This window comes from Oncorhynchus masou, chromosome 31, assembly GCF_036934945.1.
Source record: "Oncorhynchus masou masou isolate Uvic2021 chromosome 31, UVic_Omas_1.1, whole genome shotgun sequence".
In the NCBI taxonomy this organism is placed as follows: Eukaryota; Metazoa; Chordata; class Actinopteri; order Salmoniformes; family Salmonidae; genus Oncorhynchus; species Oncorhynchus masou.
This window is the reverse complement of record NC_088242.1, coordinates 44,882,629-44,905,753: the sequence shown is the minus strand read 5'-3', so window position 1 is coordinate 44,905,753 and position 23,125 is coordinate 44,882,629. Positions and strand designations below refer to the sequence as shown.

General features: G+C 42.9%; 1 protein-coding gene across 1 annotated transcript in view; it reads right to left on the bottom strand.

Annotated features, from left to right (window-relative positions):
* Positions 1-22,179, bottom strand: part of LOC135525208 (proto-oncogene Wnt-3) — a 40,788-nt gene extending 18,609 nt beyond the window's left edge. Inside the window, exon 1 of the mRNA XM_064952939.1 lies at positions 22,100-22,179. Within this exon, the coding sequence (XP_064809011.1) occupies positions 22,100-22,179 (80 nt within the window). The remainder of the gene's footprint in view (positions 1-22,099) is intronic.
* Positions 22,180-23,125: the final 946 nt, after the last annotated feature.

Here is a 23,125-nt window from a genome sequence, read left to right as displayed (position 1 = left end):
ACTGAAGAGGTACATTGTCAACAAAAAAAAACAAAAAAAATGTACCTGTGTGAAAGAGAGACTATGATGGAGTCTGAGTTTGCTAAACATATCAAGAATCTCGCGGACCAGTTTCATGGGCTTAGTAGCCTCAAATGCAGAGAACTTGCCTACGAATTGGCACATCAAAACAACATCCCTGTCACAGATAACAGGTCCATAAATGGAAGGGTAAGTGGTATTGAACAAAGAGATCTATATCTGAATTTAGGTATACATTTCAAATAGATGCAATATACCACACCCCAATTCAATGAATTCAACTTTGACCTACTCGCTGCCATCATCCCCTGTCATAGGACAGTCCGTGTGCTCAATTTACCCCATACTCAGGGTATGTTGTGCCAAAAGACCACTATATATCCATTGATGTAGTGATGCTGAATGTAAAAAAAATACTTAACTTACCCCACTCTCCCCTAAGTCCAAAATATTTTTATTTGTTATAATGTTTATGGTCTTTTTTTGATTAAAAATAAAAATATAGGACAAAACACATATCACGACAAGAGAGACACCACAACACTACATAAACAGAGACCTAAGACAACAACATAGCATGGCAGCAACACATGACAACACAGCATGGTAGCAACACAACATGACAACAACATGGCAGCAGCACAACATGGTAGCAGCACAACATGGTAGCAGCACAAAGCATGGTACAAACATTATTGGGCACAGACAACAACACAAAGGGTAAGAAGGTAGAGACAACAATACACTACGCGAAGCAGCCACAACTGTCAGTAAGAGTGTCCATGATTGAGTCTTTGAATGAAGAGATGGAGATAAAACAGTCTTGTTTGAGTGTTTGTTGCAGCTCGTTCCAGTCGCTAGCTACAGCAAACTGAAAAGAGGAGCGACCCAGGGACGTGTGTGTTTTGGGGACCTTTAACAGAATGTGACTGGCAGAACGGGCGTTGTATGTAGAGGATGAGGGCTGCAGTAGGTATCTCAGCTAGGAGGGAGTGAGGCCTAAGAGGGTTTTATAAATAAGCAACGGGTATACAGAGAAGCAACGGGTATACAGAGATGACCAGTTTACTGAGGAGTATAGAGTGCAGTGATGTGTCCCATAAGGAGTATTATGAACAAAAGAGCGATATTCTTTTTATTTGTCAAGCAGCCAAGCATAGATGATCATGTCACCAGAATAAGACACAATATCTTTATTGGAAAAGAGCATCAAGGTCATTACTTTGCACTTTCACCAACCTGTGAAGTTCATCATAACTTACACTACATGGCCAAAAGTATATGGACACCTGCTTGTCGAACATCTCGTTCCAAAATCATGGGCATTAATATGGAGTTGGTCCCCCCTCTGCTGCTTTAACAGCCTCCACTCTTCTGGGAAGGCTTTCCACGATATGTTGGAACATTGTTGCGGAGACTTGCTTCCATTCTGCCACGAACGAGCATTAGTGAGGCCGGGCACTGATGTTGGACGATTAGGACCGGCTCGCAGTCGGTGGTCAAATTCACCCCAAAGGTGTTTGATGGGGTTGAGGTCAGGGCTCTGTGCAGGACAGTCAAGTTCTTCCACACCGATCTCGGCAACCATTTCTGTGCACGGGGGCCTTGTCATGCTGAAACAGGAAAGGACTTTTCCCAAACTTTTGCCACAGAGTTGGAAGCACAGAATCGTCTAGAATGTCATTGTATGCTGTAGCGTTAAGATTTCCCTTCACTGGAACTAAGGGGCGTAGCCAGAACCATTATTCCTCTTTCATCAAACTTTACAGGTGGCACTGTGCATTGGGGCAGGTAGCGTTCTCCTGGTTTGTCCGTTGGACTGCCAGATGGTGAAGCTTGATTCATCACTCCAGAGAACGAGTTTCCACTGCTCCCGAGTCCAATAGCGGCAAGTTTTACACCACTCCAGCCGACACTTGGCATTGTGCATGGTGATCTTAGGCTTGTGTGTGGCTGCTCAGTCATGGAAACCCATTTCATGCTTGTCGAACAGGTCTTGTCGTGCTGACGTTGCTTCCAGAGGCAGTTTGTAACTCGGTAATGATTGTTGCAACCGAGGACAGACGATTGTTACGAGCTATGCGCTCCAGCACTGGGAGGTCCCGTTCTGTGAGCTTCTGTGGCCTACCTCTTAGTGGCTGAGCCGTCGTTGCTCCTAGACGTTTCCATTTCACAATAATAGCACTCACAGTTGACCTGGGCAGCTCTAGCAGGGCCGAAATTTGACTAAGCGACTTGTTGGAAAGGTGGCATCCTATGAAAGTGCCACGTTGAAAGTCACTGAGCTCTTCTACTGCCAATGTTTGTCTATGGAAATTGCATGGCTGTGTGATCGATTTTATACACCTGTCAGTAAGGCTGAAATAGCCGAAGCCATTAAATTGAAGGCGTGTCTACATACTTCTGTAGTGTATTGAAGGCGTGTCTACATACTTCTGTAGTGTATTGAAGGCGTGTCTACATACTTCTGTACTGTAGTGTATTTAATCTGTAGTCTAATAAACTGCATGCTCTCCCGACAAGTCATAGTGTGAGGACCACACAACATGTCATCACGTGACTCCAAGTTCATTTAGATATGATGGTTTGCACATAAATAATTGCACATAAAAGTGTTTTTCTATCAACATTTCTTGCATGAATCATTTTACCAACACAAAAAGATCCCACCTTGTGTAATGTATTTTGTTTTGTCGACATTTGGAAAGTTTACCGACACATTTTGCGGCAGCTTCCCCAGCTAACTCTCTGAACTAAATATTTGGACACTGAGGTTGTAGCCTACTGTAGTAACTAAAATATGGATACTGACTATAGGCCTATACCTATCACATGTAGCCTAATATAATAGTATTTCTTGCAGTCCCGGGAATAGGAGTGGAGAATTACTCTTTCTTTCATTCTTTCAGCATCTTATGAGAATGCAAATGCACGGTTAGGGACTGTGCAAACATGCTGCCTTTGTCAGCAACATAAAAGCTGGCAGTAGGCTAATTCAGTGTTTCCCAAACTTGGTCCTGGGGCCCCTCCTGGGTGCACATTTAGTTTTTTGTTCTATTGTTCCTATTGTTCCATGGAAGGTCAGTTCCACTCCGCTAGCGCGTCGTGGAACACACCTTCCATGTTGTTTATTATCTGCCATAGAGTGCATAGTCCCTCGTTGATTATCCCTTACTTAACATGATTATTAATGACTCTCTCATCTCTGTACCCCACACATACAATTATCTGTAAGGTCCCTCAGTCGAGCAGTACATTTCATGCACAGATTCAACCACAAACACAAGGGAGGTTTTCCAATGCCTCGCAAAGATGGGCACCTATTGGTAGATGGGTAAAAATAAAAAAGCAGACACTGATTATCCCTTTGAGCATGGTGAAGTTATTAATTACACTTGGGATGGTGTATCACACACAGTCACTACAAAGATACAAAGTCACTACAAAGATACAAGCGTCCGTCCTAACTCATTTACCAGAGAGGAAGGAAACTGCTGAGAGATTTCACCATGAGGCCAATGGTGACTTTAAAACATTTACAGAGTTTAATGGCTGTGATAGGAGAAAACTGAGGATGGGTCAACAACATTGTAGTTACTCCACAGTACTGACCTAATTGATAGAGGGAAAATAAGGAAGCCTTTACACATTAAAAATATTCAAAAATATGCATCCTGTTTGCAGCAAGGCACGAAAGTAATACTGTGGCAAAGCAATTATCACTTTGTTTTTCATGACAAAAAGTTATGTTTGGGGCAAATCCAATACACCACATTACTGAGTACCACTCTCCAAATGTTCAAGCATAGTGGTGTTTGCATCATGTTATCTGTATGATTGTAATCATTCAGGACTGGTGAGTTTTTCAGGATAAAAAATAAACAGGCAAAATCCTAGAGAAAAACCTGGTTCCGTCTGCTTTCCACCAGACACTAGGAGATGAATTCACCTATTTAGCAGGACAATAACCTAAAACACAAGGCCAAAATCTACACTGGAGTTGCTTACCAAGAAGACAGTGAATGTTCCTGAGTGGCCGAGTTGCAGTTTTAACTTCTGCTTGAAAATCTATGGCAAGACCTGCAAATGGTTGTCTAGCAATGCTGATCAACCAATTTGACATAGATTGAAGAGTTTTTTAAAGAATAACGGGCAAATGTTGCACAATCCAGGTGTGGAAAGCTCTTAGAGACTTACCTAAAAAGACTCACAGCTATAATCGCTGCCAAAGGTGTATCTACAATGTACTGACTCAGGGGTGTAATTAGATATTTTTGTATTTCATCTTCAATTAATTTGCAAACATTCAAATCAGATCAAATTGTATTAGTCACATACACATATTTAGCAGATGTTATTACGGGTGTAGCAAAATGCAATTCACAACAATACACACAAACCTAAAAGTAAAATAATATAATTAAGAAACTTATACTATTAGGATGAGCAATGTCGGAGTGGTATTGACTAGAGTACAGTATATACATATTACATGACAAAAACAGTATGTAAACATTGTTAAAGTGACTAGTGTTCCATTATCAAAGTGACCAGTGATTCCATGTCTATGTATATAGGGCAGCAGCCTCTAAGGTGCAAGGTTGAGTAACCGGCTGGTAGCCTACTAGTGATGGTTATTTAACAGTCTGATGACCTTGAGATAGAATCTGTTTTTCAGTCTCTCGGTCCCAGCTTTGATGCACCTGTACTGACCACACCTTCTGGATGATAGCGGGGTGAACAGGTTGTAGCTCGAGTGGTTGATGTTCTTGATGATCTTCTTGGCCTTCCTGTGACATCGGGGGCTGTAAGTGTCCTGGAGGGCAGGCAGTGCGCCCCCCGCAGACCGCATAACCCTCTGGAGATCTCTGCGGTTACAGCCGGATTAGTTGTCGCAACAGGTGGTGATACAGCCCGACAGGACGCTCTCAATTTTGCATCTGTAAAAGTTTGTGAGGGTCTTAGGGGCCAAGCTGGATTTCTTCAGCCTCCTGAGGTTGAAGAGGAGCTGTTGCACCTTTTTCACCACACTGTCTGTGTGGGTGGACCATTTCAGATTGTAAGTGATGTGTACGCCGGGGAACTTGAAGCTTTTCACCTTCTCCACTGCGGTTCTGTTGATGTGGATGGGGGCGTGCTCCCTCTGCTGTCTCCTGAAGTCCCAATCAATTCCTACGTTTTGTTGACGTTGAGGGAGATGTTGTTTTTCTGGCACCACTCTGCCAGGGTCCTCATCTCCTCCCTGTAGGCTGTCTTGTCATTGTTGGTAATCAGGCCTACTACTGTCGTGTCGTCAGCAAACTTGATGATTGAGTTGGATGCGTGCGCGGCCACGCAGTCATGGGTGAACAGGGGGTTGAGTCCTGTGTTGAGGATCAGCATAGTGTTGTTTCCTACTTTACCACCTGGGAGCTGCCTGCCAGGAAGTCCAGGACCCAGTTGCACAGGGCGGGCTTCAGACCCAGGGCCCCGAGCTTAATGATGAGTTTGGAGGTTACTATGGTATTGAAGGCTTAGCTATAGTCAATGAACAGCATTCTTACATAGTTATTTCTCCTGTCCAGATAGGATAGGGCAGTGTGCAGTCCGATGGCAATTGGTTCATCTGTGGATCTATTGGGGCTGTATAGGGCCACAAATCTGTATAAGGCCATAAGCAATCAAGAAAATGGCTCCTACTGTAGTGGCCAGTGATTTTAATGAAGGAACACTAAAATCTGTTTTACCTCATTTCTACCAGCATGTCACTTTGCAACTAGAGGGGAAAACTATAGATCACCTTGAATACACACAATCAAACACATACAAAGATCTCCTTCACCCTCAATTTGGCAAATCTGACCATAACTCTATCCTCTTCATTCCTGCTTACAAGCAAAAACTCAAACAGGAAGTACCAGTGACCCACTCAATACGGAAGTGGTCTGAAGAAATGGATGCTAAGCTCGAGGACTGTTTTGCTAGCACAGACTGGAATGTTTTGGGACTCATCCAATGATATTGAACTGTTTACCACATCAGTTACAGGCTTCATTAATAAGTACATCGACGACATCGTCCATAGTAGCCATGGATTTCAGGCAACTTCTGCACTGAACTAAATGCGAAAGCTGCCACTTTCAAGGAGCGGGACACTAATCCGGACGCTTATAAGAAATCCTGATAAATCCTCTGACGATCTATCAAACAGGCAAAGTGTCTATACAGGACTAAGATTGAATCCTACTGCACAGGTTTTGAAGCTCGTCGGATGTGGCAGGGCTTGCAAACAATGACGGTGTACAAAGGGAAACCCAGCTGTGAGATGCCCAGAGACGTGACCCTACCAAATGAGCTAAATGCCTTAAATGCTCACTTCGATGCAAGCAACACTAAACCATACATTAGAGCACCAGCAGTTCTGAACAACTGTGACCACGCTCTCTGTAGCCAATGTAAGAACTTTAGACAGGTTAACACTCACAAGGCAGCAGGGCCAGACAGATTACCAGGATGCGTACTCAGAGCATGCGCTGACCAGCTGGCAAGTGTCTTCAATTATATTTTCAACCTCTCCTTGACCCAGTCTGTAATACCTACACATTTCAAACTGACCAATATAGTCCCCATGCCCAAGAAGCCAAGGTAACCTGTCTAAATGACTACCGCCATGTAGCACACATCTGTTGCCATAAAATGCTTTGACACCCTAGACCCACTCCAATTCGCATACCACCCACACAGATCCACAGATGATTCAATCTCTATTGCACTACACACTGCCCTTTCTCAACTGGACAAGAGGAACACCTATGTGATAATTCTGTACATTAACTACAGCTCAGCATTCAACACCATAGTGCCCTCCAAGCTCATCACTAAGCTAAGGACCCTGGGACTGAACATCTACCTCTGCAACTGGATTCTGAACTTCCTGACGGGCCGGCCCCAGGTGGTGAGGGTAGGGAACAATACATCCGCCACGCTGACCCTCAACATAGGGGACTCCTAAGAGGAGCGTGCTTAGTCCCCTCCTGTACTCTCTGTTCATCCACGACTGTGTGGGCGCACATGACTCCAACACCATCATTAAGTTTGGCGACGACACAACGGTGGTATGCCTGATCACCGACGACGATGAGACGGCCTATAAAGAGGAGGCCAGAGACTTGGCAGTGTGGTGCCAGGACAACAACCTCTCCCTCAACGTCAGTGAGCACGACCCCATTCACATCGACACAGTCATGAAGAGGGAACAACAATGCCTCTTCCCCCTCAGGAGGCTGAAAAGATTTGGCATAGGCACTCAGATCCTCAAAAAGTTCTATAGCGGCCTCCCGAGTGGCGCAGCGGTCTAATGAACTGCATTGCAGTGCTTGCGGTGTCACTACAGACCCGGGTTCGATCCCAGCTGTGTCATAACCGGCCCATAGGGCGGCACACTATTGGCCCAGCGTCGTTTGGGTTAGGGGAGTGTTTGGCCGGAGGGCTTTACTTGGCTCATCGCGCTCTAGCGACTCCTTATGGCCGGACGTGCGCCTGCAGGCTTACTTCGGTCATCAGTTGAACAGTGTTTCCTCCGACACATTGGTGGGTCTGGCTTCCGGGTTAAGCGGCAGGTGTTAAGGAGAGCGGTTTGGCGGGTCATGTTTGGGAGGACTCGACCTTCGCCTCCCGAGCCCGTTGGGGAGTTGCAGTGATGAGACAAGATCGCAATTGGATATCACACAATTGGGGAGAAAAAGGGGGTAAAATACAAAATATTTAATAAAAATAAGTTATACAGCTGCATCCTTGAGAGCATCTTGACTGGATGCATCACCGCTAGGGTAGTGCGTACGGCCGAGCTCCCTGCCAACTAGCGTTGGTCTAATAACTGGAAGGTTGCAAGTTCAAACCCCCGAGCTGACAAGGTACAAATCTGTTGTTCTGCCCCTGTTAACCCACTGTTCCTAGGCCGTCATTGAACATAAGAATTTGTTCTTAACTGACTTGCCTAGTTAAATAAAGGTAAAATAATAAAAATAATAAAAAATAAATCCAGGACCTCTATACCAGGCGGTGTCAGAGGAAAGCCCATAAAATTGTCAGAGACTCCAGTCACCCAAGTCATAGACTGTTTTCTCTGCTGCCGCACGGCAAGCGGTACCAGAGCGCAAAGTCTAGGACCAAAAGGCTCCTTAACGGTTACCCACAAGTCATAACTGCTCGGCATCTGACCGTAAGGCGCTACAGAGGGTAGTGCAAATGGCCCAGTACATCACTGGGGCCAACCTTTCTGCAATCCAGGACCTATATAATAGGCGGTGTCAGAGGAAAGCCCATAAAATTGTCAGAGACTCCAGCCACCCAAGTCATAGACTGTTCCATCTGCTAACGCATGTGAAGCAGTACCAATCCACCATAAAACACGATATAGACTGCTAAATAGTTAGTTAACCAGACTATCTGCATTGACCCTTTTTGGCAGTAACTTATTTGACTTGTCATCACATACTCTGCTACTACTGTTTATAAACTGTCACTTATTCCTAGTTATATATACAGATCTACATCAATTACCCCTGCTCGACTCAGTACTGGTACCCTGTGTATATAGCCAAGTTATCGTTAGTCGTTGTGCATTTATTATTGTGTTTTACTTTTCTATTATTTATATTTTCTGTCTCTGCATTGTTGGGAATGACCCGTAACTAAGCATTTCACTGTTAGTCTACACCTGTTGTTTACGAAGCATGTAAGGAATAGAATGTCATATGATTTGATTTTGTTATAATGTTTGAGTCATTCAAATGGCATAATGTGTAGAATTTCTGGAAATTAGCTTTAAAACAGCCCAAAACAAAATGTTTTGGATTAGCAGGAATTCACAGTTGAAGTTGGAAGTCGACATACACTTTAGCCAATTACATTTAAACCCAGTTTTTCACAATTCCTGACATTTAATCAGAGTAAAAATTTCCTGTCTTAGGTCAGTATTCAGAGGTGGAAGAAGGATCGGACCAAAGCGCAGGGTGGTAAGTGTTCATGATGATTTATTCAAAATGTACTGAACACTGAAATACAAAAACAATAAACGATGTGAACAAAACAAAAACCGAAACAGTACTGTGTGGCCCAAACACTCACACGGAAAAAAACACCCACAAACCAAAACTGAAACCAAGGCTACCTAAGTATATGATTCTCAATCAGAGACAACTAAAGACACCTGCCTCTGATTGAGAACCATACTAGGCCGAACACAAAAACCAACATAGAAAAACAAACATAGACTGCCCACCCCAACTCACACCCTGACCATACTAAAACAAATAATAAAATAACAGAACTATGGTCAGAACGTGACAGTAACCGTACTCCGGCCGCAAAACCTGAACCCATAGGGAAGGGTCTAGGTGAGTGTCTGTCCGTGGTGGCGGCTCTGGCACGGGACGTGGACCCCAATTCACCACAGTTTTTGTCCGCCTCCTCAACCGCCCCCGTGGCCTCTTACGAGCGGCGACCCTCGCCGCCGACCTCCGAAAGGGGACCCTAGCCATGGGTCCCGAATGGACAGGAGATTCCGGCAGCGCCAGACAGGCGTGAGACTCCGGCAGCGACGGAGTGAAGGACGGCTCTGGCGGCTCCTGGCTGGCTGACGGCTCTGGAGGCTCCTGGCTGGCTGACGGCTCTGGAGGGAGACTGGCGGCTCAGGACAGGTGAAAGACTCTGGCGGCTCAGGACAGACGGGAGACTCTGGCGGCTCAGGACAGACGGGAGACTCAGAACTATGGTCAGAACGTGACAGTCAGTTAGGATCACCACTTTATTTTAAGAATGTGAAATGTCTGAATAGTAGTAGAGAGAATCATTTATTTCAGCTTTTATTACTTTCATCACAATCCCAGTTTAGATACACTCAATTAGTATTTGGTAGCATTGCCTTTAAATTATTAAATCCTTTGATGTCAAGCAAAGAGGCACTGAGTTTGAAGGTAGGCCTTGAAATACATCCACAGGTACACCTCCAATTGACTCAAATTATGTCAATTAGCCTGTCAGAAGCTTCTAAAGCCATGACATATATTTCTTGAATTTCCTAGCTGTTTAAAGGCACAGTAAACCTCTAACCCACCGGGATTATGATACAGTGAATTATAAGTGAAATAATCTGTCTGTAAACAATTGTTGGAAAAATTACTTGTGTCATGCACAAAGGAGATGTCCTAACCGACCTAACCAAAATTTGTGGAGTGGTTGAAAAATGAGTTTTAATTACTCCAACCTAAGTGTATGTAAACTTCCAACTTCAACGGTATCTTTAAAACTGTAAATGTTTCTCTCCGTCCCATTTCAAAATGTGTAGAATTGCAGGAAATGTGCATTAAAACAGCAACATTTCATTTTCATTTACTTATCTTTGATGTCCTTTTGTTGTTTGCAGGTGCACTATCCTTTTGACCCTATGCAGCCAGGCCCCATCTACTTTTTAACTCTTCGCAACTGCAGTGGTCAAAACAAGAAGAATTTTGTGCTCTGGTATTGTGCCTGGTGGACCATGCACAAGCTCCACCACAGTCTGGACCTTCACTTCCTGATCACAGGCCACACCAAGTTTGCCCCTCACTGGTGCTTCGGCCTCATCAAGCAGCGCTTCAGAAAGGCCAGAGTGAACACTTTGTCTGAGATTTCTGGTGTTGTGAAGGACCGCACTGTGACAGGGGTCATCATCCCACAGCTGGTTGGACTGGAGGATGGTACGGTGCTGGTGGAAAGCTATGGCTGGCAACAACACCTGACTCTGTACTTCAGGCCACTGCTACAGGTCAAATAGTACCAGCACTTCAGGTGAATATCATTGTCATTGCATTGTAAGAGGTTATTCTTTTTATATAAACTTAGGAGTTGAATTGATGTTGTGCAAGGTTGTAATGTTTTCTCAATGTCCTGTTTTACAGCTTCGATGCTCTGGAGCCTGGTGTTGTTGTCGCTGAGGAGCATTCGGACTCAGTCGGGACCAGGTATCAGCTGCAGCGCAACGCTGGCATCCTTCCTCCCATATATGGTCTGCCTGTACAAGCACCACCTGCACTGGACATAGCTAAACAAACGTATGTTTTTGAAAAGATCAGGGAGTTGTGTGACGAAGAGGCTATGGACATCACATGCCCTGCACCAAAGTCAAGGGCAGGACAGAAACAGGCTCTCCGAATATAGATTCCCTTGTTCATGCGTGGTTCGGACGGACCAGTCATCAGCAGTATCTGCAGTGGCTCTATTGAAATGACTCTCTCCTAACACACTGTCTGTTTCTGACATTGCTACTATGCAAGTAACCATTCTGCTGTACCGTTTACACCTTCTGTAGAGACCCATCCACTTGGCAAGATGTGGCTGGGATTTCTAGCATTTCTTTCACATGACCCATCAATTTAGACGAGTGCGTCTGGGTAGGTGTCATCTAATATTTATAAAATATTTTTATCTGGACACTTTCTGTTTACTTGGAATGTTTCCTTATTGTAGGCTACTACCACTTTTAGTCTTAAGTTTTACTACACTACTCAGTGTTTAGCACATGACCTCACATGTGAATCCTTAAAGAGATGGGTGGGGTTGGCTTAAAAGGGTGTGAACAATGCTGAATGGGTGTAGACAAAGGAGAGCTCTCCAGTAGGTGCAGTACCAAAACATTCAAAGGCCATTTTCTCAAAAGTGAGTTGACAAGTTTATCAACTTTCAAAGCAGAATTACTTTCCCATTGTTTCTGAAAAATGCAGCTACCATTTTGTAGCTCTCTCTATTTTTATCCCAAGTAAAAAACACAATTTCAAATGTTGCTACATAAGACCGATTTGAGTCAGTCGGTCACATTTTGTCTCTGTAGCCAAGAGGAGGATCTCCATCACTCCCACCAGGCTGTAGGGCCTAATGTAGGGCCTAATCGCTATCTCATAATTCAACCGTATGTCTTGTGCAAATTACTGTATGATAAGTAGGCTTGTTGTAGCCTGAGCCACTGCATAATGCTACTTAAGTGTGTTGACTGGCTACTTCACAAAACACATAAAATATCAGAGAACAGCCTGCTGAAAATTTGGCAGATGACGATATGCCAACCTTTTGACTCATATATCATTTCATTTCAAGGTGATGACTGAGTGTACAGTACCTTGTTTGTTTGCATACAATACTCAGTCGCGTCTACCCTACACACAATGTAACCCATTTGTTATGACTTGCTGATACATTGGTGATGTAGAACAGAAGAAGTGGGATTCATTGAAGATTTCTCCACTACACTTTGGCATAGGGATAGTTGTTGAAGAATGCCAATCATTCTTGTGCATGTGTGAACAAGTTTGATTCGAGTCATTAAATTAATCAAATCCAGTTAATGACGTTAATTTTTGTGCACATAGCATTACAGTCCCGTATGCATACGATAGTTGTCTTATCAAACAGAGATGAGAATCAGACTCCATAGAAAGTCCATAGACTCTTCTATCAAACTTTATTCTACATCAATATGTTGACATCAAAAGTTGTCGGATTTGCCTGGGGGGTGGGGTGGGTGGGTGGGTGGGTGGGGGGGGGGGGCTCTGCTAAATGAGGCCTCATGCACTCAGGATGAACACCAAAACATTGCCATCGGAATCTCAATTTGAATCCCACCACAGGAGAGACAAAGACACTCGGAAGAGAGTGTAAGTGGGCCACGGAAAAGTTGTCGGCTTTGCCCCCAGGATGGGATTTTTCCTTGCGGAGGCTGGAATGCACAGCTCCTGTCTGTGTTGTTGTGTTCAGTTTTTTCTTTGGTACACTTTTGATTTGTAGTCCAACAGCTCTGGGCTGATCAGATAAAAAATGACAGGACCCCTGAAAAATGCTCCAACCTGTTTTTGCCTTCTTCCCTTTCTCACTCTCTTCCTCACTCTTTCCTCTCCCTCCTTCGACACTTTGAGAATGAGTGCAGAGCTGGGACAGGGAGTCCCTGCAGTCAGAACAGAGCAGATCAGGGAGCTTGGGTGTAAACTTGTGAACCTGCCTGTCAGGAAGTGACACTGAGTGAGTGAGAGCAGTGCGGCTTGCAGTTCGCTGGGGAGCAGACAGAACTCTCTGACTGACTGTGTTCAACACAGTGCAGCAGTGCCAGTCATAGCAGAAGTACCCACTGGGCACAAACTGGTTGAATCAACATTGTTTCAATGTAATTTGACAACATTTTGTGATGTGGAGTCTACGTGGAAAATACATTGGATTTGAAAAAAAGTCATCAATGTTGTTTTGACGGTGAAATTTTAACCAAACAATTATTTCTACCTTTAAAACAACGTCAGATCTTCAACTGTCAGAAAAAATACAATAGCCTGGGCAGCACTTCCTACTGGAGAATTGATCTATCTACAGCTACCCATTGGTTTTAACCAAGTCCAGCCCTGCATAGCTATGATATTTGTCACTGACCAACGTGCTATCATGAGAATGATTGCTGAGAGATCGCCACTTAAAAACAAAATAGATTCACTGTTGCTATCGAAGTCATTCCAAAGGGTAGGTTTAAAAGAGCAAATGAAATGGAACTATACTTTGTCAATCATATATCATCAAGGATGCTATTTAGGACTATATTTATAGCATTTGGGAAGTCATCAACAGCTATTGTTTCAATTCAACCCAGGATTCAACTAAAAATAGACAATACAATAGGAATTGTACAATAGGGTTTCAAGCTCTTGTTGATTTCAAATGCAATGATATTTAGTGATGTTGTGTTTGGTTGTCAACTAAATACAGTATCAACATTTTAAGGAGATGTATCTTCTGCTTAAATCGTTCCATCTGTGCCTCCGGCTTTAATTCCAGTTTGTCTACAAATGAATTCAATATATTTTGTATTCACGTCTCATCCATCTAAGTTAAAGAATAGGACTAAATCAAATCAAACTTTATTTGAAGTGCATATAAAGTTTGATTTGATTTAGTCCTATTCATGAACTTAGATTTTTGGTGGAGATGGAGATGTGAATCCAACATAAATTATTTTATTGTAGACAAACTGAAATTAAAGCCAGATTTAGTCAGCGGCACAGATTGAGTTATCCAAGCAGGAGATAAATCTTCTTCAAATATTTGGTGGTGTTGACAACCATTCAAAATGCAATATGACTTTTACTTTACTAGGCAAGTCAGTTAAGAACAAATTCTTATTTTCAATGACGTCCTAGGAACAGTGGGCTGAACTGCCTGTTCAGGGGCAGAACGACAGATTTGTACCTTGTCAGCTCAGGGGTTTGAACTTGCAACCTTTCGGTTACTAGTCCAACACTCTAACCACTAGGCTACCCTGCCGCCCCATGTGGGATTCATGTCTCCAACTCAACCAAAAATAAATAAATAAGTTAAAGCACGGGATTAAGCCAGTGGGTCAGGAACTTTCCAAGCAGTAGATAGGCCTACGTCTCCTTTAAAGCGGTAATATGTAACTTTTTGGGCGACCAGAACAAATTCACATAGAAATGTGAGCTATAGTTCTGTCATTCCACTTGAAAACAAGTCTAAGAAGTGGTAGATCTGTTCTATGTGCATTATTTCTATACTTTACATCCTTACATTTTTACTTCGGGTTTTGTACACCAGCTTCAAACAGCTGAAAATACAATATTTTTGGTTCTGGAAAATATATTTCACAGCGGTTTAGATGGTATAATGGTTCTCTACACTATACTTGCCTGTTTCAACTATTAGAATTTTGTCAACCAGGAAATTACATAGCGCTTTCTGCATAGTGCATTTTTAAATGTTATTTTTGGTTGCATTGTCAGCCAAACACAATTCAATATTACTTTTGTAATACATTAAATAGCCTACAGTTAAGTATATCTTACAAACTAATGTAATATTCAACCTTAAAATGAGTAAAACATTCATGGCCACATTTTGAGGTTGCTGTAGCTATACATTTCTTCTGTAATCATATAAAGTGTGACTGTTCATGTTAGCATGCATACATAGGTCGTCACAATTGCTGTAATAATCTGCCCAGAATCTTTGACTGCTTTGATTACTGGCACCATGTTCTTTTAGGTGAATGACAGTGTTAACACATTAATCTGTTGTAGGCTATAAATAAACAAAATATCCCACATTGTATTCCCATTTGAACTTTTCTGTGCCTTTAAATGGTTGAAAATGCAGTGATATACATTTGGATGACAACTAAACCAAAAATCGCACATTGTTTTCCCATTGGTGATACCACATTGGAAATTCAACTAACTTTTGACTATCATTTTGAGTGGGTTAATATAGTTTGCAATTTCATTGATCAACGATTCAACCAAATAATGCCCAATTATCCACGTTGAAATGACGTGGTGTGCCCAATGGCTAGTCCTTTCTCTCTCTCTCTCTGTCAGTGTCAGAGCACAGACACGACGGAAATCGTTCAGAAAGGAAACATCGTGGCTTATTTGATTAAAAACATTTACAAAGTGTTTGTATGAACCATCCAAAGGGTTGTTTCCAACTAGTGGTATTCGGAGACTGCTCTGGCTTTACCTATCCTAGTATTGTGAGACAGTGGTGAATGCCATGCAGCAACGGCATAATGCTTGTTAAATTATCTGGAAACTTGTGGTATGCATACATGTACATGTAACTGCCAAAATAATGGAAACACTGGAGTAAATGAGGAATACAATGTACACTGAACCAAAATATAAATGCAAAATGTAAAGTAAAAGATCCCAGAAATGTTCCATAGGCATAAAACGCTTATTTCTCTCAAATTTTGCGCACAAATTTGTTTACATCTCTCTTAGTGAGCATTTCTCCTTTGCCAAGATAATCCATCCTCCTGACAGGTGTGGCATATCAGGAAGCTCACTAAACAGCATGATCATTACACAGGTGCCAATGTTGTACCATTCATCCGCCTCAATCACCTCATGTTTCAGCAGGATAATGCGCGGGCCCCATGTCGCAAGGATCTGTACGCAATTCCTGGAAGCTGCAAATGTCCCAGTTCTTCCATGGCCTCCATAATCACCAGACATTGAGCATGTTTGGGGACACTCTGGATCGATGTGTAAGTCAGCGTGATCCAGTTCCCGCCAATATCCAGCAACTTTGCACAGCCATTGAAGAGGAGTGTGGGACAACATTCTGCAGGCCACAATCAACAGCCTGATCAACTCTATACAAAGGAGATGGAGGAAAATGGTAGTCACACCAGATACTGACTGATTTTCTGAATGGTTTGATGAGCATGAAAACGATGTGAACCATGTGCCATGGCCGTCTCAGTAACCAGATCTCAACCCATTCAAACACTTATGGGAGATTCGGGGTCCGTGCCCAAGACTGCGTTTTCTACCACCATTAAATTATGGAATTTCTTGTAGAAGAATGGTGTTGCATCCCTCCAATAGAGTTCCTGATACTTGTAGAATTTATTCCAAGGTGCATTGAAGCTGTTCTGGCTCATGGTAGCCCAAAGCCTATTAAAGGCCCAATGCAGCCATTTTTATCTCTGTATCAAATTATTTATGGATAACAATTATGTACCTTACTATGATTTGTTTTCAATTAAAATGGTCAAAAGCAAAAATAGCAAAAATAGCAAATTTAGCAAGATGATAACTTTCTCAAGCAAGAGTTTTGCTAGGACTGTCTGAGTGGGGAGGGGAAAACTGAAAATGTGCTGTTATTGGCAGGGAGGTTTGGAACTATGAATTAATTTACCACCTGGTGATGTCACCAGGCAGGCCAAAATTCCATCCCACCAAAACAGGCTGAAATTGCATGTGGTCTTTTCAAACAGCTCTTACAGTAAAGGGCATTATCATCATTTTAATAATATCAGTGTTATTCCAACCTCATAGTGTGGAAATATATATTTAAAAAAAAAAAACACTTTTGACTGCACTGGGCCTTTAAGACACTTTATGTTGGTGTTTCCTTTATTTTGGTACTTACAAATATAACTACGACATACAGGTATGATGTAGGCCTCGTTCAAGTGGCACACGGCTTCCCTCTTTTCTCATTCTTTGGCTCAAAAAACACTATTCACCCTGCAGTGAAATTATTTCTACAAAGTTATGCTTTTATACAGTGGAGTAGTAGCTTGTATTGCCTTTGAATTTATCTCCCTCTCTCTCTTTCTCTCACCCTCCCTCCCTTCTTCCTCCCTCCCTGGGTAATGGTATGACCTGGGAGATAACCTGGGAAGGTTTGACTAGCCTATATTTAGGGTGCACAGGTGTGCTTCTTCGGGTGCACAATGCTTCTTCGTCTCCAGACACTGAGCCAGGCAGTGTGTGTGAGTGAGTGTGTTGATGCTTCAGTGTGAATGTGTTTGTTGGTTCCCTCTACTTTTCTCTCCACTCTCCATCTCTCTCTCCTTCTCTCTATCTCTCAGTCCACGTGTTTGCCCCCGAGGACCCCTGTGCCTCTGGGCGTTTGGGCCTATTTTCCTTTGAGGAACTGTCCTGACCTGTGTTTTAGTGCAGGTAATAGCCGTGAACTGTAGGACTTTGTCATTTCCTACACGAGTAGTTCATCACGTTCTTTGATGATGGGCTGAGATTAGGAATTTCCTTTACTGCTTTGAACTACCAGCCTCCTTTGAACCTCTCTCCCAACCGGCTGGTTAGGTTAGATAATGCCATGCCACTGGTTTGTTTTGTAGAGCTGGACAGTAAGGGTATCCGGCTCCTTTTGTATTAACTGTATGTGAACACACTTAGATAACGTACATCGATTGCAATTCAAGCAGTTAGCTAGCTCGTAGTTACCACTGTTGCAAAGGAGACGGAGTGCATTGTAATCCAAACTGGGGCACAAATAGGGAACCTCATCCACCTGCTCAACTGACGTAGGCTCGGCCAATATCACTGTACTGAATGGAGGTTAACCAAATGGGGAAAAAATGTACATGGCACAGATCTCTGTCTGGTGAAGTCACTACACTCTCCTTAGATATTTCTCACAGGCATTAGGGATGTCTTTGACTCTGCCATTGATATGGAACCCTACCGGTCTTAAGAATAACATTCTTTCGGGCTTTCCCCTTTTCTTTCCCCTCCCCCCTCCCTTTGCACTGTTCAATATGATTCCTGAACATCCTTGATCTTTTCACACTAGGATTGCAGACGGAGGATTTTCTCGACTAAGAATCATTATAGTGATCCTTTTGCTAAAGGGGGGTTGAGGGGAGAGGTAAGGGGGGGGGGGGTGTCACAGTCAGATAATAACATTCCTGAGACCCAGAGATGAACCCTAGAGCCCCATTTAAGCCACAAGGGTTGTCCAGCACATAGAGAGCAGGGGTGGCCATGACAGGGCAGGACAGGGGATGGGTAGGCAAGAGAGGATTGACCTTTTCATTTATTCTGCTACCCACATGTCACAGAGGGAAAAAGTGTTCAGATTTCACAAATGTCTCTCTCTCACTCTACCTGATACATTCTCAATGCCACTGCCATTCTTCTACGTACTTTCTCTTCTTCAATCTGAAATTGCTTTATGGTTTTATTTTCTTATGGTAAAACTTTGCTTTCACTACAAAGAGACATGGGAAGTACCACAAAGTATGACATGTTACATGGGAATATACGGTATGATATGTTAACAGCATATCATATTTCTGCAATGTCCTGTGTTCTATGTATGTGGTATTGACACATGTCTTGTATTTGGCTTTCGCAATTGTAGCAAATAGATAGTTTTGGTGCTCCATATATCTCTACTTTGACCTACAGGAAGTGGATTGCCCAAATCTGATGTGATTATGCTCACGAGGTCGGTGGGTGGCAGGTAGCCTAGCGGTTAGAGCGTTGGGCCAGTAAACAAAAGGTTGCTGGTTTAAATAAGCCAAATACCCAAGCTGACAAAGTGAAAAATCTGAGCAAGGCACTTATTCCTCATTTTCTCCAGGGGTGCTGTGCTACTATGACAGACCCTGTAAAACAACACATTTCCCTGCACCTATCCAGTGTGTGACAATAAAACATTATTGTTACTTTTGGTGCTAGCATTGGCCACACTGATCTGATAAAAACGGCAATTCACCAGAAGTCACCAGAAACTCCGGCATCAAAAGCTAAAGCCACAACTCAGTCAGTTTCCATAGTAACATACAGTTCCCATAGGTTACATCCTCTCTCTGGTCCCCCTCTGGAACTGAACAGTGGTCCAGGTTAAGAGTATAATATTCTGTTGGATTTAAATGTTTAGTGGTTCTGTGGCGATGTTCTGGGGCTACACCACAAATCTTGGTTCCTCCAACGTTGGTATTTGAGGAGTTTCTAATGGGTAAAGACGTAGGTTTGGCTGACGTGGAGTGTCGGCATTCACTCATCATGGCCATTGTTTATAATATGAATATAAACAGAAATGGCTGAACTGGCTGACAGGTTGTCTTTAGCGCTTCCATTAAGGGATTACCTGTGTATATACCGATCGTTGACTGTATTTTAATGTGTGATGGGCTCATCCTAAACTACTTATGATTTGTCAAGATCTTTTTAAGTTGCTGTTGTCATCATACTGGCATGATGACAAACACGTAGGCCTATTGTCGGGACAGCGTAGAAAACAGAAGCTTGTATAGAATACCCTTTTTTTCTCCAATCACTTTATTTATTTTAGTTGAGCTGCACTATTGCATTATTTGATTTGGATGCAGGAGTGCAAAAAAATTCCCACGCGAAAATATTCTCTGCATTATACATCCCAGTATTGTAGCCTGACCTACGGCCTAGAGAGATCACATGGAAACAATACTGGGCTTTGCCTCAATTTTTTCCAAAATACTTTTATTTTAAAGATGAGACTCATGCGATGTTCTATATTTATGTACAGCATAAGAGGTGAGAAAAAGAGATATAAAGTTGTTTTTTTAAACATGTTTTTCCAAAAACCTTACATTTATATTAGAGATGGGCATCGGGCTGCCAAAACCTTTATCAGATGGCTCTACCGAGCCCTCTTGGAACATACTGGTATGTTCTGTCTTTTATCTGCTTTTAAATCTTTCCAGATACTTATTTTCCTCTGTCTTATGAAACTATTCTAGCTACTGAACCAAACATTTTAGCATTTTCAAGTGGGGTCTGTTTAAGTGACACTCTTATAGGGAATCTATTTTCTTGGCAGTTCCAGCTCTTCTCCAAACTCCTCATTAGCCAGCTATTTCACTCTACCTCGTCCTCCATGCATACAGTATGCACATCTCCAAAGTTATTTATGCTCTTTTGTTTTCGACACCCTTTGTGATTGTGTGACTGACTGCCAGGCATGAAGCAGTCAAAACTCCTTCTCCTCTCCCTTCCCCACTTGGCTGGAGAATTTATAACCAAGTCATCGCCCCTGAGACAGAAGCTGAGAGGAACCCTGGCTCGCTGAAACTTATCACCCTCTCCCTTGACGCACCCCCGTACCCATCTTGTTATTTTGTTCTCTCTTGGATATACTCGACACCGTGGGTGACGACAGTGACAGCTCTCTATGACATCCATTCCTTAGCGTCTGCCCGGTCACCTGAAGCTACGCACGGCCATTTCATCTTTCTCCATCTCCCACCTCCCCCGCCTCCACTTCAAATGTGTTATCCAAATCAAAGGTGGCGCGCATTGTCCAGGCTGAACATTACACCGGTGTCATGTAAGCTCGTTGAGCAAAGAACAGCTGCAGGTAATTCAGACAGAGAATCCATGTTGTGTGTGGTGTGGTGCTGAACCCAGAGAGTGGGTTTAAAGCCCTCGTGCCATTAACACTTCAGCCCTTTGGCCTGTGTGTTTGGCAGCTCCCCTCTCTGTAAATGAAACCAGAAGATGCTGGCGGTTTGGATAGCACTGCTGTGGGACCACATGCTAACCGGGCTACTAAAAGTGTACTGGCTCTGACAAGTATTGTGTCGGGAGCCAAAGAAGCTTTGTCATACGCCTACTCAGAAATATATCCAAAATAAAGGCTTTATGTTACCAAAGAGCGAGGCCTATGAGGTCAGATGCATGTAGCTGAATTTGTAATGAGATGAACCTAAACAATTCACATGAGGGTGACAAACAAGGTCTGGAATATTTCAACAAAGACACATAAAGCCCTACAGAGCCTAACCTGACTAGCCCATGACACTGACAAATCTCCCAGAAACAGCAATATTGCAATACTAATTGAATGACAAAAGTGTATGCTTAATTATTGTTAATATTAAGCAGAGCAAAATGAATTCAAACCAATTATGTTTAAATTAAATCTGACGCTGTGGCACAAATGTGTTGATTGATCGTTGATTTTGAGAATTTCAAAACGCTGACTATCTGACAGTGATTTTAGTCATTTCAAAGAGCATTGATGCTACTAGGACAGTACACACTTCAGTTTGTGATAAGCTGCCTCGAAAACAAACCAATAAAGAACATTCAGCTAACAATGAAGAGTTACACGGCATGATTGGGGGCCGGCAGCCTGAACGTAGAATATGGACACACAATAGCAAACAAAAATGACGCTGACTTAAAAGGTCCTGATCGTACGACTACAAATATCAAATTATAGAAGTTTATTTAACAAAATAAACTATGTCCTTATAGAAGTGGATTCCCAAACGAAGGGTTGTGGTTATATAAAATAAAGGATTTGGGGAGTTTTCATGAAGAGGTTCAATGTTGTCATTGTCCTTGGAGGATGGAGACGTTATCCAAACCAATAATTACACTAATTCCAACCGCAATCTAGAAAAGCTCCTATCAGCCTAACACCAATATTTGGAGACAATTTACCTAGACAAGCCATCCATAAGGTCCTTTCAAAAATCCCTATAGAGATTGAATAAGTTTAATGCCCAAAACTACAATTTCAGCCTCCTTAGCATCACAACATTTGTCTAATAAGATAAACGGACCAGAGCGTAGAGGGGGAAAGAACGGCCAGCCTTTTCCGTTACACCAGAATTTGAGGTTAAGATTCTTTGGACTGGGCTGAAGAACATTTTTCCACGCAGTCAACTGAAAGTGCACTTTATTCTGCCCTCTTCAAATGATCATTGACCGAAAGTCTCCATATAGCAGCTCTAGGATTTGATGCTGAAACTCTAGATTGTACTCACCACCAGATGGGATAGCCTCCAAGCACCCGCCAGCTGGACAACCACACACACATCATATATCCAATCAGGAACAAATCCATGAGGTATGCCTTGTGGTGGTAGAGTGGAAATGGATCAATACATAGAATTTCCAATTGGGAATGAAGAACAGACTTCCTGGAGGAGAAGCTTTAGGAAAAGCTTGATTGTTGAGGGACGGGAAAATTGAAATCAAATTGAAGCAAAAAAAAACAACAACTTCCTCCTGATTTCCCCCTTTGAGTCTGGACAGGAAAATGTGTCTGTCTCCTAGTAGTTAGGAGAGTAAGTGTCTCTCTCTCTCACACATATACAAACGCACACACACACACACACGCTCCTACCCGTCCTCTCCTTCCCTCCCTCTCTATGAGGTTCTTTCCTAAGGTAGATATGTTTTTCTCTCCACTTTTTTCTCTCCCTCAGGATGCCTCATCCACAGGCCCAATATTAAAGGGGGGAAAAAAGAAGACGAGCGAGGTTTGGAGATGTCAGCTGGCAAGCCAATCACAGAGGATGGCCTTAGGTTACGAGAAAAATTATTCGTTCCCATCCGTCAATCACACACCACCCCCTGGTAATGTGGAAAAGAAAGAAAGGAGAGTGAAAGAGGGAGGGTGAGAGGGAGGGAAAATGAGAAGAGGTGTAAGGGAGGGACAGAGGAAAAAGGTAGACTTCTTCTTATTCAATCTATTTCATCTATGATAATTCAAAGCAAGCACTCCCCAAAGTGGCTCAGGATAGGTGAAGGGGTGTAAGGCCTGCCTTTTCATGGAGGCTTTGGGATTGGCGGCGGAGTGGAGGACATGCAGGGGGGAGGAAGTGTTGACTTCATTTTTAGGGGTTGTGCCCTGACTAATTGAGCCGGATATATATGCATACAGTGCACCCACACCCTTTCTCTCTCAGGCACACAGGGAGACATTTACAGTGGATTTTATAAATTGTTGTCCTCCCTCGCTGAAAAGAGGACATAAAAGACGACACAATAAAGCCATAAAACGTGGT